The 15,682-nt window shown below is 34.1% G+C and overlaps 3 protein-coding genes across 4 annotated transcripts in view; 2 read left to right on the forward strand and 1 right to left on the reverse strand.

Moving 5' to 3' along the window:
• Positions 1-2,634, reverse strand: part of eme2 (essential meiotic structure-specific endonuclease subunit 2) — a 5,593-nt gene extending 2,959 nt beyond the window's left edge. Inside the window, exon 1 of the mRNA XM_016245461.1 lies at positions 2,086-2,634. Coding sequence (XP_016100947.1) covers positions 2,086-2,461 — 376 coding nt within the window. The 5' untranslated portion in view covers positions 2,462-2,634. The remainder of the gene's footprint in view (positions 1-2,085) is intronic.
• A 1,805-nt stretch (positions 2,635-4,439) lies between these two features.
• mfsd1l (major facilitator superfamily domain containing 1-like) lies at positions 4,440-12,932 on the forward strand. The gene is made up of 12 exons (XM_016245470.1): positions 4,440-4,669; positions 4,902-5,002; positions 5,459-5,580; positions 5,679-5,734; positions 5,864-6,007; positions 7,321-7,479; positions 7,569-7,684; positions 8,980-9,080; positions 9,165-9,276; positions 9,909-10,046; positions 12,579-12,718; positions 12,899-12,932. Exons 1-12 carry the CDS (start codon positions 4,648-4,650, stop codon positions 12,930-12,932), a joined length of 1,245 nt encoding a protein of 414 aa, XP_016100956.1. The 5' UTR covers positions 4,440-4,647.
• Positions 12,933-13,717: 785 nt separating this feature from the next.
• Positions 13,718-15,682, forward strand: part of LOC107561119 (myosin phosphatase Rho-interacting protein-like) — a 29,773-nt gene continuing 27,808 nt past the window's right edge. For both annotated transcript variants that reach the window (XM_016245474.1, XM_016245475.1), the window contains exon 1: positions 13,718-14,123. In XM_016245474.1, the coding sequence (XP_016100960.1) occupies positions 14,004-14,123 (120 nt within the window). In that variant the 5' untranslated portion in view covers positions 13,718-14,003. The remainder of the gene's footprint in view (positions 14,124-15,682) is intronic.

The raw sequence follows: 15,682 nt of genomic DNA on the forward strand, positions 1-15,682 counted from the left end.
AAACGATTAATCGCATCCAAAATAAAAGTTTTTGTTTACATAGTGTTTACTGTGTATATTTATTACTTAAATATAAATACACACACATACAGTATATATTTTGAAAATATTGACATGTATATGTTTATATTCACTTATATATAAATACACACACACACAGTATATATTTTTAAAATGTGTACGTGCATATATTTATATTTGTATAATTTATAATATATATATAAATATATTTAATATTAGTGCTGTCAAACGATTAATATTTATTATGTATATATAAATACACACACATACAGTATATATTTTGAAAATATTTACATGTGTATATTTATATAATTTATATTATATGTAAATATATTTAGCATATTTTTCTCAAATATATACATGCATGTGTGTGTATTTATACTGTATATACATAATAAATACACACAGCACACATACATTTATTATGTAAACAAAACTTTTATTTTGGATGCGATTAATCGAGATTAATTGTTTGACAGCACTATTTAATATATAAACAACATATTTTCTTAAATATACAGTATATGTGCATGTACGTGCATTTCTAAATACATAATAAATATACACATTACATATATTATGTAAACAAAACTTTTATTTTGGATGCGATTAATCGAGATTAATTGTTTGACAGCACTATTTAATATATAAACAACATATTTTCTTAAATATACAGTATATGTGCATGTACGTGCATTTCTAAATACATAATAAATATACACATTACATATATTATGTAAACAAAAAAAATCTAATTTTGGATGTCGTTTGACAGCACTAAAATAAAATAAAAAATAAATATCAGATGGGGGGGGGGGGAACACTTGAGAATTAGAAATGTTACTTTGACAACAGACTCAAATAAAATAAGTTTAAATTTAACCCTTTAACTGTCACCCGTCCCCTCTGGGGTATTTAATATATAAACAACATATTTTCTTAAATATACAGTATATGTGCATGTACGTGCATTTCTAAATACATAATAAATATACACATTACATACATATATTATGTAAACAAAAAAAATCTAATTTTGGATGCGATTAATCATGATTAATCGTTTGACAGCACAAAAAAAAATAAATATCAGATGGGGGGGGGGACACTTGAGAATTAGAAATGTTACTTTGACAACAGACTCAAATAAAATAAGTTTAAATTTAACCCTTTAACTGTCGCCCGTCCCCTCTGTGGGACGCCTAAGTTTTACTTCACTATATTACAATTAAATCCTAATCTAATCATGACAAACTATGTATCGTTGGAAAGGTCTAAGACTCCAAAATGCATTGGTAAAATATCTATGTAGGAAAAGTAATAGATTAATTTATGACAAGAGTGCACCTCAAAAATCTTCATCATAACAGGAGTTCTGACCTTTGTCAAAAAAAGTCTTCGTTGTTGCCTTTTTCTCTACAAATCATCAGAAATTATACAGCAATTGAAAACTTCAAATCTCAAAATTCATCCTTTGAAACCCATTTTAAAATCAAACATTGCATTACCATGAAAACGGTACATCAATATCATGTTACAAAATGTTTTCGTTCATGAATTATAAAAAATGTAAGTTTGGATCGTGCACTTTCACAACTATGTTCAAAAATGTGAGTGACAGTTAAAGGGTTAAATACTAAAATTACTACATCTAAAAATTTAATAAAGGTAAGCTAAATATATATATTTTTATAAACTAATAAAAATGGGAAAAAAAGCACATAAAATCACTCAAAATAAAACCTGAAAATATAAAAATAAAAGCCAATTCAAAATATTATGATAGTACACAATCCTCAAACAGCCTGAGACTATGTTCAAAAATGTGAGTGACAGTTAAAGGGTTAAATACTAAAATTACTACATCTAAAAATTTAATAAAGGTAAGCTAAATATCTTTTTTTTTATACACTAATAAAAATGGAAAAAAAGCACATAAAATCACTCAAAATAAAACCTGAAAATATAAAAATAAATGCCAATTCAAAATATTATGATAGTACACAATCCTCAAACAGCCTGAAGAAGACATCTGCTTGTGTGATGAAACGAGTCGTTTCTGACCTGCGTGAATCTGCAGCGTCAGCCTCTTGATGAAGTTCTCCGGCTTTAACAGGCTCACTCTCACCGCGGCCTCTGTCCTCCGCTGCTGCTCTTGTAGCTTCTCCTCTCGGAGCTGTCTCCGTGTCTCTGAGGCAGCTCTTCGGACCTCCTGCTCCTCCTCTCGCGTCCTCCTCCTCCTCTTCTCTCCAGCCGCGCGGATGCTGCGGTCTTCTGGCCGCCCGGAAGTGCTCCTGGATGCGGCTGAAGGGTTTGATTCATCCGTGCATGTGTCCTGATCGAGCATTACACATGATGATGATGATGATGGTTTATTTTCATCACTCTCTTCCTCTGAGTCTGAGATCTCCCACGTGTTCGCTCTCTGCACGGCTGACATCCCTTTAAATCCTCTGCGGGATTTAATATGCTGTATGATAATCGAGTTATTATATGTAAATTGAGCCTGAGCAGATGTCGATTAATGCGTTTTATTGTTTCCTACACTCGGTAAATTGTTCGTTTCCAACAAGCTGCGTGCGAATGTAAACAAATACGGGGCGCTGAGAGGGACAAGAGTAGTACGGATTGCGTTTCGAAAATGATAAAAACATTTGTAGAAGTAAGTTTTTGTTTCATTTCGATTAGATTTTTCGGTAGATTTTTCAGTTTTATTTATACAATGTATAATTGTACATTCTAATGTTTTCATTGAACCTTTTTTTGCACAGTGTTATTTTGATTTCAGTATATATCCTATATATAATTTTTCAGTCTATGTCTTGTATACACTATATATATATATATATATATTTATTTTTTCCCCCCAATTCAATTCAAGTTTATTTGTATTGCACTTTTCACTATACAAATCGTTGCAAAGCAGCTTTACAGAAAATGTTACGTTTCTACATTATATTTAGGAGTAGGATTTTAGTGGAGACTATGTGAGAAAATCATGCAGTTAATTACAAATGACACGTAATGAAACAGACGGTAAAAACCCTATTAACTGCAATGATTATATGTTGCAATTAAACTTTGCGATTAAACATTGAGACTAAGCTAAATTTGGTAGTTTTATATGTTGTTCCAGGTTTGTTCCATATATTTTATGTTGTTCTATATATATATATATATATACAGTGTTGGGGAAAGTTACTTTTAAAAGTAATGCATTACAATATTGCGTTACTCCATAAAAAAGTAACTAATTACGTTACTTAGTTACTTTTTATGGAAAGTAATGCGTTACGTTACTTTTGCGTTACTTTTTAAATCTGGACAGGGCTTGCTTGTTTGTTTTTAAAATAAAAAAGTTATATTTTCCCAGAGCTGTCAATCAATAAATTGGAAAAAAAAGTAACTTACGATACTTATTTGAAAAAGTAACTAAGATATTCTCTTGTCAATTAAAAAGTAATGCATTACTTTACTAGTTACTTGAAAGAAAATAAATCTGATTACGTAACTCACGTTACTTGTAATACGTTACCCCCAACACTGTATATATATATATATATATATATACAAAAAATTTTATCAATTTTGAAATATTTAGGCCTGGTTTCACAGACAGGGTTTAGACTAAACCAGGATTAGGTCATAGTTCAATTAGGACATTTAAGTAATTTTTTATAAATGTGCCATAGGAAAAAAAAAGCATTACTGGTGTCCATCTTGAGACAAAAGAAAGGCATCGATATATTTTAAGATCAATCAGTGCAAGCTTCTTTCAGCTGAAACAGCTCAGATTGCTCAGATTACATTTTAGTCTGGGACAAGGCTTAAAGGGACAGTTCACCCAAAAATGAAATTCTGTCATCATTTACTCACCCTCATGTCGTTGCAAACCTGTATGAGTTGCTTTCTTATGTTGAACATAAAAGAAGATATTTTGAAGATTGCTGGTAGTTGGTGGCTGCCATTGACATCTATAGTAGGAAAAAAAATTGATTTGATTACTAGCAATCTTCAAAATATCTTCTATTATGTTCAACATAAGAAAGCACCTCATACAGGTCTGCAACGACATGAGGGTGAGTAAATGATGACAGAATTTCATTTTTGGGTGAACTATCCCTTTAAGCCTTGTCTGTGAAGCGGGTTTGTGTCTTTTATGCCTGTTTAAAGCGCTTTAATTTACCACAGATTATGAAATATCCTATATAAATACATTTTCTTTCCCTACATATCACGAGACTTAAATGAGTACCGATTTGTTTTAAAACATGAATAAACATACATGATTAAATGATCTAATCTCTTATTTATCTGGGGTCTCGGCTGTTTCATGATTACCCAATCAACACTAAATGCTGCGTCAGCGCTGCGAAAAACAACATCGTGCGGCCAGTCACATGACTCCCAGACTGTGACGTAACGCGGAATGCGGAAGTCGATAGAACATCCGGATAGACTGTTCCCACAGTTTAACGCTTTAAATCAGTTCATCATGATTTATAGATCATCAGGTATCTGCGGCACATTCTGAAGAGCTCCACCTTTGTGGGTCACGTAAACAAAACGAATTGAGTCTGCTTTGTCGTTGTTTGAGAGGACTGCAGTGTTTTCTGTGGGGTCGAGATGGCCGAAGTAGCAGAACAAGGTAAATTAAGCTTTCCAATGGTTTCAGGATGTTTGTGAATTCAGTGCCATTTTTAAAATAAACACTCAGCTTGTAAACAGAGGCAGATGGGATGGATTCAATGTTAAACTTATACGTTTTCTTAATTAAAAACTATAAATATATCATACTTCATGAGAGATTCATAGCTCATAAGTGTTGTTTTCTGATGACTAACTCGTCCCTCTGTGTGAATATATGTGTGTTTTTACAGCCTATTACCGGTTTGTGGTCCTGTTTTTTAACTGTATGCTGACTTTCGGCTCTTATTTCTGCTTTGACATTCCCAGTGTCCTGCAGGAGCAGTTTCAGGGGGTGAGAACCAACTTACTGACCTCTGACCTCACTTGCACATCTCTTAGTTTAGGCAGATTTGAAGTGGTCATATTATGAGGGATCACATTTTCCTTGATATTTTGAGATATGTGACAGTATTTACAAATGCAACTGAGCATTTATTGTGAATGAGCTACATACACTGCCAGACAGATGAATACATCAGAACATATGACCGCCCACATTTACACTAAAGTGAAATCTTATTGGGTGACCAGAAACCTGGCCAACCAATCACAATAACAGAACAGGAGCAGGATAGATAAAAGGATAAAGTCTGAAATCAGATAATTGTATGTGAAAATGAATTACTAACAAATTATATAATACATTAATGTTTGTTATGACCCTTTAAACAACATGAGAGTAGCAAATATTACATATAAAGCTCTCTGGTTCAGGAACTAAGTACGTTTTCTCTGTTTTCTCTTACAGAATTTGACATGTCCAAACGGGACGGTGAGTAACAGCACTGCTAATGGCACAGGAGCGTGTGTGGAAGGTTTGGGAATGACGCCACAGGAGTACAACCTGCTTTATGCCATCTACGCCTGGACGTGAGACTCACACAGCAAGAATGAAATGACCGTCTGTCAGTCTCTAAAGCTTCACCCTACTTATCAGCTTTAAAATTAGTATTGTCTTGTTTTCCCAGGAATGCTGTGGTGGTCATCATGGCGGGATTCCTTATTGATAAGTTGGGCAACCGCTGTAAGTAGGATAACATTTTCCTTATCTTTAGTAAGCTGTTTTGAAATCCATCTGAATTTCGTCAATATTCAGTATTGTTTTTTGAATATGTGACGTTTGATGCAAGTGTTTGGATTTTCTCTCCTGTAGTTGGTGTTTTCCTGTTCTCCTTCCTGACTGTGTTGGGATCGGCTATCTTTGCATTGGGGTCTCATTTTAAGGGCACGACATACCTGTTGCCCCTCATGCTTACCGGACGACTTCTGTTTGGTTCTGGAAACGGATCCCTGACCAGTATGACATCAGATATTCACCTGTAACACCACTGACATTAAGCAGATTTAATGCTAGAAACGCCAAATCTTTGGTTCTAAATTTAGTGTTTAGGTTAGTTTTATTCACCAAGTGTGCACAGAAATTTGTTGAGGTTTTCAGGAGCACTGGGTCCGTACATGCATGCATACATATACAGTGGGTACGGAAAGTATTCAGACCCCCTTAAGAGAATAGAAATAAAATGTATATTAGGAACAAGGATAAAAACAATAAAAATGAAGTAAATTATATGTGAATTTAGATTGATTAAGTATTGTTTGTGTTTTATTGTTCCCTACTCTGTCAGCAAGTCGTTAGCTGAGTTCCCAAGCTGCAAATTAAAATAAATATTGACGGTCAGAGGGACAATATTACTGCACATTACATTTAAAAAATGATTAGGCGTTTGAGAAAAGGCAGATGATCTACAGTATATTCGCACAAACACACAAGGAATTTGTTGTGATTTTCAGGAGACTGAAAATAAAGTAATAAAGTAAATGGTCTCTAAATAAAAGCTAATTATAGTGAAGTAAAAATGAAAGTTAAAAAAAAATGAAAATTAACTCTAATGTCAGTAGCATCAGTGTTGCATCAAAATTAATTGCAATTTTTTTTTTAATCAAAAACTCAGTCTGATCCATTTAAATGGTTTTACTTCCCTGTGGCCTGTTTACTTCCTTAAAGGGTTCATATGATGCGATTTCAAGTTTTCCTTTCTCTTTGGAGTGTTACAAGCTGATTGTGCATAGATAAGATCCCTGAAGTTGCAAAGACTAAAGTCTCAAAACTAAAACGCCCCTAAAACGGCTCGTTCTAACACGCCCCCACATATCTACCTCACTTCATATTTCTGGTTTTATTGTACATGATTCATCTGTACATGCTATTCCAAAGAAAACAATCTTAACAATCAAATTGTAATCTTTACTGAGAATTGAAATGCTTCTTCTTCCTCTGAAATGACTTTCCATTTCCACTGAGTTTATTGGACTGTATAATAATTTAGTCATTGTTTTAACAAGCTCTCATTCTGTCTGGCACATCGAAAATCTGAAATATGTCATATTATAGAAGTGAAACATTTTAACATCCATTTCCACTGGTTGACTATCGATCTGCATTATGATAGAGAACCCTACAAAGACCTAAAAGGATCCAACAACATACAAATGTGCTTTTATTTCTCAGATTCTTTACACACTTAATAAACAAGGGTTTTCATTGCCAAAAACATTACTAACACACCCGTAAAAAGCATTAAGTTACATTGAATCTCATTCATTTCTCAGTTGTCCAAAACCGTATCACGGCGTTCTGGTTCCGTGGGAAGGAGCTGGCTCTGGCGTTTGGACTGACTCTGGCCTTCTCCCGCTTGGGCTCGGTTCTGAACTTCTTCCTGACACAGAGGTTTGAGTCTCAGTACGGTATGCAGTGGACACTGTGGGGAGGTGAGAAACACAGCATGCACACGATTAGACTCTTGATATGACGTTCTGGGGATGTTGTAGAGCCTTATGCATCTGTTTTATGTGCAAAGGCACGTTCCTGTGTGTTCTTGGCTTCCTGTCGGCTGTAATGGTCAGTGTTCTGGATAAGATGGGCATGAAGCAGCTGGGATTGGATGGAGTGATTCAGGAGGAGTCACGCAAAGTGGTGAGACAGATAAAGATGCCATAAGCTGATATATGTTGGGAATACCATACTACTATACTAGTGCTATTGCTGCAATATAATATAATGATATTAATAATAAACTTTTATATATGTGCATTTTCTTTTTTATATATATATATATATATATATACAGTATCTCACAGAAGTGAGTACACCCCTCACATTTTTGTAAATATTTTATTATATCTTTTCATGCGACAACACTGAAGAAATGACACTTTGCTACAATGTAAAGTAGTGAGTGTACAGCTTGTATAACAGTGTAAATTTGCTGTCCCCTCAAAATAACTCAACACACAGCCATTAATGTCTAAACCACTGGCCACAAAAGTGAGTACACCCCTAAGTGACAGTGTCCAAATTGGGTGTCATGTGACTCATGAATGTTACAAGATCTCAGGTGTGAATGGGGAGCAGGTGTGTTAAATTTGGTGTTATCGCTCTCACTCTCTCATACTGGTCACTGGAAGTTCAACATGGCACCTCATGGAAAAGAACTCTCTGAGGATCTGAAAGAAAGAATTGTTGCTCTACATAAAGATGGCATAGGCTATAAGAAGATTGCCAAGACCCTGAAACTGAGCTGCAGCACGGTGGCCAAGACCATACAGCGGTTTAACAGGACAGGTTCCACTCAGAACAGGCCTCGCCATGGTCGACCAAAGAAGTTGAGTGCACGTGCTCAGCATCATATCCAGAGGTTGTGTTTGGGAAATAGACGTATGAGTGCTGCCAGCATTGCTGCAGAGGTTGAAGGGGTGGGGGGGTCAGCCTGTCAGTGCTCAGACCATACGTCGCACACTGCATCAAATTGGTCTGCATGGCTGTCGTCCCAGAAGGAAGCCTCTTCTAAAGATGATGCACAAGAAAGCCCGCAAACAGTTTGCTGAAGACAAGCAGACTAAGGACATGGATTACTGGAACCATGTACTGTGGTCTGATGAGACCAAGATAAACTTCTTTGGTTCAGATGGTGTCAAGATGGGCTGCATGAGTGCTGCCGGCACTGGGGAGCTACAGTTCATTGAGGGAACCATGAAAGCCAACATGTACTGTGAGATACTGAAGCAGAGCATGATCCCCTCCCTTCGGAGACTGGGCATTATTCCAACATGATAACGATCTATGCAAATATAAATATATACTGTGTGTGTGTGTGTGTGTGTGTGTATATATATATATATATATATATATATATATATAGTATCATTATGTTTTAGATTGGTTTTAATGATTTGTTGTTGTGATACAGCTGCTGTATTTTGTGTGTGTAGAGAGTTCAGGATGTGAAGCGTCTGTCTCTCAGATACTGGCTGCTGGTTCTTACCATCATGTTCTTTTATAATGGCATCTTCCCCTTCATCGCTGATGCCAGGTACAGTTATGAACCATGTAGACGTTTCTACATTAAAATGGATTTGTACACATTGTTCATGTGTTGCTGTGTGTGTGTTTTCAGTAAGTTTATCCAGGATAAATACAGTGGGTACAGTCAGAAGGAGGCGGCGTACATCGCAGGCGCTGTGTATGACAGTTCACTGGTGCTGTCTGCTGCCGTCGGCATCCTCATCGTAAGTCAATGCTCATCAAACACTAGTGCTTTTTACCAAAGGCATTCAACTCACAAATACATATCACTCAGATATTACATTTACATGGTTACACACATATTTTGTTTTTATTCAGCAAGGATGCATCACATTGATCAAAAGTAACATTAAAAATGTCTATAATGTTACAAAAGATTTCATTTTTTTTTTCAGTCTTTCTATTCATCAAAGAATCCTGAAAAAAAAAAGAATCCGCACAACTGTTTTCAACTTGAGCAGCAAATCAGCATATTATACTGATTTCTGAAGGATCATGTGACACTGAAGACTGGAGTAATGATGCAGAAAATTCAACTTTGATCACATAAATTACATTTTACAATATATTCAAATAATTTTTTAAAAATTTTAAATCATAATAATATTTTCACAATATTACTGTTTTTACTGTATTTTTAATCAAATAAATGCAGCCTTGGTGAGCAGAAGAGACTTCTTCTGAAATTATTAAAAGAATCTTACCAACCCCAAACGTATTAAATGTATCATGAAATATAAATAGCATCACTATATGATGCCACTAAAGGACTTTGTCTTCCGTTGTATTTTCAGTCATGTGTTTAATGTTAATGGTGTTTGTGTCTGTGCTGTAGGACTATGTGGGGCTGCGCGGTGTGTTTGCGGGGCTCTGTGCCGTGTTGACGCTGCCTGTGTTTGGTCTGCTGGCCTTCACGTTCGTCCCTCCTCTCATATCTACCATCTGGCTCGGCATCACTTACTCGTTCGCTGCTGTGAGTATCAATCATGAACACACACACAGACATACACTATAGACGCCAGTTATACGATGTTACTGAAGTATTAAAGTACACTCACAATTGTGTGGTCTGCCAACTTTGTAAGAGACCGTGTGATTGGTTGAAGTATTGATCATTTGTGACATCATCATTTCTGACATTTTAAAACATGAGACATCTGAGATTGGTTTGCAGGATAAGATTAGAAAGTAAAAAAGAAAAATACAGCAAATTATATTTCAGGATGAATGAAAAATTCACATTTAATTCATTCTTAATTTTAAGTCTTCTAAAGTGCTGTATGTTATTTACATTTTAATAATGATATGTTAGCTGTAAACCAGAAAAAAAGGAGTGTATTCAGAATATTTTAATATAGCAATATTTTTTTTAGATTTGTTATTTTCTATTTTTAAAAACTTAAAATATCTTTACAAAATCATCCTTGATTGGATTGAACCCTTATAATTATATCCCACCTTGCAATTTCACATCTCACCCCACTCTCCCCTTCATGTTATAATATAATATAAAATATCTACATTTTTATTTAGAGATATTTATATATATTTCTATATTTACTAATTTATTATATAGATAGATAGACCGATAGATAGATAGATAGATGATAGATAGATGATAGAATGATAGAATGATAGATAGATGATAGATAGATAGATAGATGATAGATAGACAGATAGATGATAGACAGAGATGATTGATAGATAGATAGATAGATAGATGATAGACAGATAGATGATAGATAGATAGATAGATAGATAGATAGATAGATAGATAGATAGATAGATAGATAGATAGATAGATAGATAGATAGATAGATAGATAGATAGATAGATAGATAGATAGATAGATAGATAGATAGATAGATAGATAGATAGATAGATAGATAGATAGATAGATAGATAGATAGATAGATAGATAGATAGATAGATAGATAGATAGATAGATAGATAGATAGATAGATAGATAGATAGATAGATAGATAGATAGATAGATAGATAGATAGATAGATAGATAGATAGATAGATAGATAGATAGATAGATAGATAGATAGATAGATAGATAGATAGATAGATAGATAGATAGATAGATAGATAGATAGATAGATAGATAGATAGATAGATAGATAGATAGATAGATAGATAGATAGATAGATAGATAGATAGATAGATAGATAGATAGATAGATAGATAGATAGATAGATAGATAGATAGATAGATAGATAGATAGATAGATAGATAGATAGATAGATAGATAGATAGATAGATAGATAGATAGATAGATAGATAGATAGATAGATAGATAGATAGATAGATAGATAGATAGATAGATAGATAGATAGATAGATAGATAGATAGATAGATAGATAGATAGATAGATAGATAGATAGATAGATAGATAGATAGATAGATAGATAGATAGATAGATAGATAGATAGATAGATAGATAGATAGATAGATAGATAGATAGATAGATAGATAGATAGATAGATAGATAGATAGATAGATAGATAGATAGATAGATAGATAGATAGATAGATAGATAGATAGATAGATAGATAGATGATAGACAGATAGATGATAGATAGATAGATGATAGATAGATGATAGAAGATAGATAGATAGATGATAGATAGATGATAGATGATAGACAGATAGATGATAGACAGATAGACAGATAGATAGATAGATGATAGATAGATAGATGATAGACAGATAGACAGATAGATAGATAGATAGATGATAGACAGATAGATGATAGACAGATAGATAGACAGATAGATGATAGATAGATAGATGATAGACAGATAGATAGAAGACAGATAGATGATAGACAGACAGATAGATGATAGATGATAGACAGATAGATAGATAGATGATAGATAGATGATAGAAAGATAGACAGATAGATAGACAGATAGATGATAGATAGATGATAGACAGATAGATGATAGACAGATAGATAGACTGATAGATAGATAGATGATAGACCGATAGATAGACAGATAGATGATAGATAGATAGATAGATGATAGACAGATAGATGATAGATAGATAAATGATAGATAGATAGGAAATAATTATATAAAAAAATGAATACATGTAAATTGTAAAAATCTAGAAGTAAATTTGAATGTGTGTATATGTATTATAAATAATATTAATATTATTTGTATATATTAATTATATACAAAGCTTATATTGCACAAATTTTCCACATATGTTTCACAAATAAAGCTAAAGAAAATGTATATCCAAGACCTATGGTATAACATTGGATAGTAAAGTTAAACATACGTCTTTCTGTTAGACTGACATTTGTTTATCTGTTTTCTATTTCGTTTGTGTGTCATTTCACCTAGAACATATTGTGCCATTATTCTGAATTCAAATGTTTTGCAAATAAAATGAAAGAAAAGACCTGTGATAAACACTGCATGACATATTGAATTCCTGCTGTTGAACTCCAGTTTATCATTGTTTTTTATTATTTGGTGTGTTGTAGGCGAGCATGTGGCCCTCCATCCCGCTGGTGGTTCCTCAAGCCACACTGGGCACAGCGATGGGACTGGCCACATCTGTACAGATGATCGGCATCGGCATTTCTAACCTGGTGGTGGGACAGATACTGGGAACCAAATCCAGGTGACATAAATGGCCAACATTCATTTTCATCGCACACTGAAATTGCATACAGTACATGTTTATTCATGCACATTTTATTATTTCACAAAAAGTACTCATATTATGTTTTTTGACAGCATCGTGATATTCTTTGAAGTATGTCTGAGTACCTACCATGTGAGTTTTGTGTGTGTTGCACAGTGATGTTAAGATCCCGCTGTGGAGATGGCAATAGCAAAAAATGAAAAATATTTATTTTAATATAGTGTAATGAAATTCTAAATAAATATTTTATTAAAATATATTTTAACATATTTACAATACATAACGATATACAATAATACAATTCATTATTTAAATCTAAAATATTTTAATATTTGTATTATAAAAGTATCAATAAATATATAACATTAAAGTTAAGTGTTAAAATGTTAGTATTAAAATACAATGAAATAGCATTTAAAATATTTTAATTATTATTGTTTTATTATATATTATTAAATACTACTACCACTACTTCTAATACTAATAATAATATATATGATATATATAATTACTAATATTTTTTTCTCAGGCTCTCATACCGCATTAATGCCAAACGGGGGCCCTGGAGAGCCGCTCAGGTAGGGTTGGTCACTATCTGGGGGCGTTAACAAAAATCTTAACGTTGCGCTTTTTCGTTTCACAACGAGACGAAAAGCACTAAAAACACAGTTTAAATATATATAAAATACTGACTAAGTTTAAATAACTTCAGTTTACCCCGTGCGCAGTCCACCTACCTTGATTCTTGTTATTCCACATAAAATCAATGTGATTGGACACTTCCGTCCTCTGGCTACAAACAGTAGGCGTATCCCTTCCTGTGATTGGCTTACGGTGTATGTCAGTTGCGTCGTGCCCCGCCCCCTTCATTCCTGTGTGTGTGTGTGTGTGTGTGTGTGTGTGTGCGTGTGTTGAGTGTGTGTGTGTGTGTGTGTGTGTGTGTGTTGAGTGTGTAGTGTGTGTGTGTGTGTGTGTGTGTGTGTTGAGTGTGTAGTGTGTGTGAGAGCGCAGCCGGACCCGTGTGATCAGCTGTGATCGTGGGAAACGGACATAAATCCGTCTTTGGAGCAGAAACTCGAGAGAGAATCCACTCTGAAGCGCATCATGGAGTTTCGGTATCAGGTGATTATTGTGCAAAAATAAATCATCGTAGTGAGTTTGTGATGAGGCGGACTGCAGCGCGCGGGGGAGGACCCTCCGCTGGAATTATTGCGCAGTTTTTAAAATAACGGAAAAACGGGAGCACAAACACACACAGAGTATGTCTGCTAAAGATAACGCCTGCCGAAAATTCCAGGCCAATATTTTCAACAAGAGTAAATGCCAGAACTGCTTCAAAGCTCGAGACGCGCACCTGCTGAGTGATGAAGACTTCACACAGGTAACGGATCTAATCATTACTTTAGACTAAAGCTCTGTCTGATAACCTACAGCGTAACTCACTAATCACCAGCTAACTGCTTCAAAACTACACTAACTCTAAAGAACCGTGGTGATACTGTGCTTTATAGACATGGTAACATGGTCAAAGGGGGATGAGAGTTAGCAAAATATAAATGACTTAGCATAATACTATGTACTATGGTAATGCCATGGAAATAAATGAAGTGTGATAAAAACCATGGTAATATACTATGGTAAAAAACATAGTATACTGTATATAGTAGATATACAACGATATAATGAAGTAACTATTTAAATAAATTAATTAAAAAACATATATATATATATAACTATTTAATAACAATAAATATATACAATTAAATGTTTATAGATATATATATATATATACATACACTCTAAAAAAATGCTGGGTTGTTTCAACCCAACTTTGGGTCAAATATGGACTAACCCAACTTTTGGGTTAAAAATGTCATGTAAAAATTTAACCCAACGGTTGGGTTAGTCCATATTTGACCCAAAGTTGGGTTGAAACAACCCAGCATTTTTTAGAGTGTATATATATATATATATCTATATTAAAGCAACTGAATGATTTCTGTCCAGGGCCCCATACCGTATTAAAGCTAAGCAGAAGCGCTGGCTGGAACTTCTTCAAAAAAAATGCTGGGTTAAATACAACCCAGTGCTGGGTCAAATATGGCCAAACCCAGCAATTGGGCTGTTTTGACCCAGCGGTTGGGTTAAACGTTTAATCCAACCTTCTGGGTAGTAACCCAACCGCTGGGTCAAAACAACCCAATTGCTGGGTTTGGCCATATTTGACCCAGCACTGGGTTGTATTTAACCCAGCATTTTTTAGAGTGTACACTAACTGTAAAGTACCATGGTAATACTGTGCTTTTTAGACATGGTAACATGGTCAAAGGGGGATGAGAATTAGAAAAATATAAATAACGCAGCATAATTCTAATTCATGTTTTTGGACATAACATGAATGGGTAATCCCATGGTATTGTTGGAAATAAATGAAGTATGATTAAAAAAACATGGTAATATACTATGGTAAAAAACATTATATTGTATAGTTAGTAGATATATAATGAAGTAACTATTTAAATAAATAAAATAAAAATATTAAATATAAAAAAACAATAAAGGGATACAATTTAAATGATTATTTTATTATATATATTTAACTTTTTTTTTTTTAAAGGCAACTGAGAGATTTCTATCCAGGCCTCAATGTCATATTAAAGCCAAGCTGAAGCGCTGGATAACCACCAAACTACTTAAAAACTACACTCACAATAAAGTACTATAGTAATAGCATGGTTTTTAGACGTGGCACCATGGTCCAAGTTTGGCTGCTCATTAGGATTTGAGGCACAGCCTATTTTAGAGGATGGTTATTAGCACAGTATGACTACCTCACCATAATGCCATGTTTTTTGACTTGTACTGTGGTAGAGCCATGGTTTTGTTGGAGGTAAATGTATTATGTAAAAACCATGGTTTATGCATATGGTAACATTTATT

This window comes from Sinocyclocheilus grahami, unplaced genomic scaffold (assembly GCF_001515645.1).
Source record: "Sinocyclocheilus grahami isolate Dianchi unplaced genomic scaffold, SAMN03320097.WGS_v1.1 scaffold758.1, whole genome shotgun sequence".
Taxonomy (NCBI): Eukaryota; Metazoa; Chordata; class Actinopteri; order Cypriniformes; family Cyprinidae; genus Sinocyclocheilus; species Sinocyclocheilus grahami.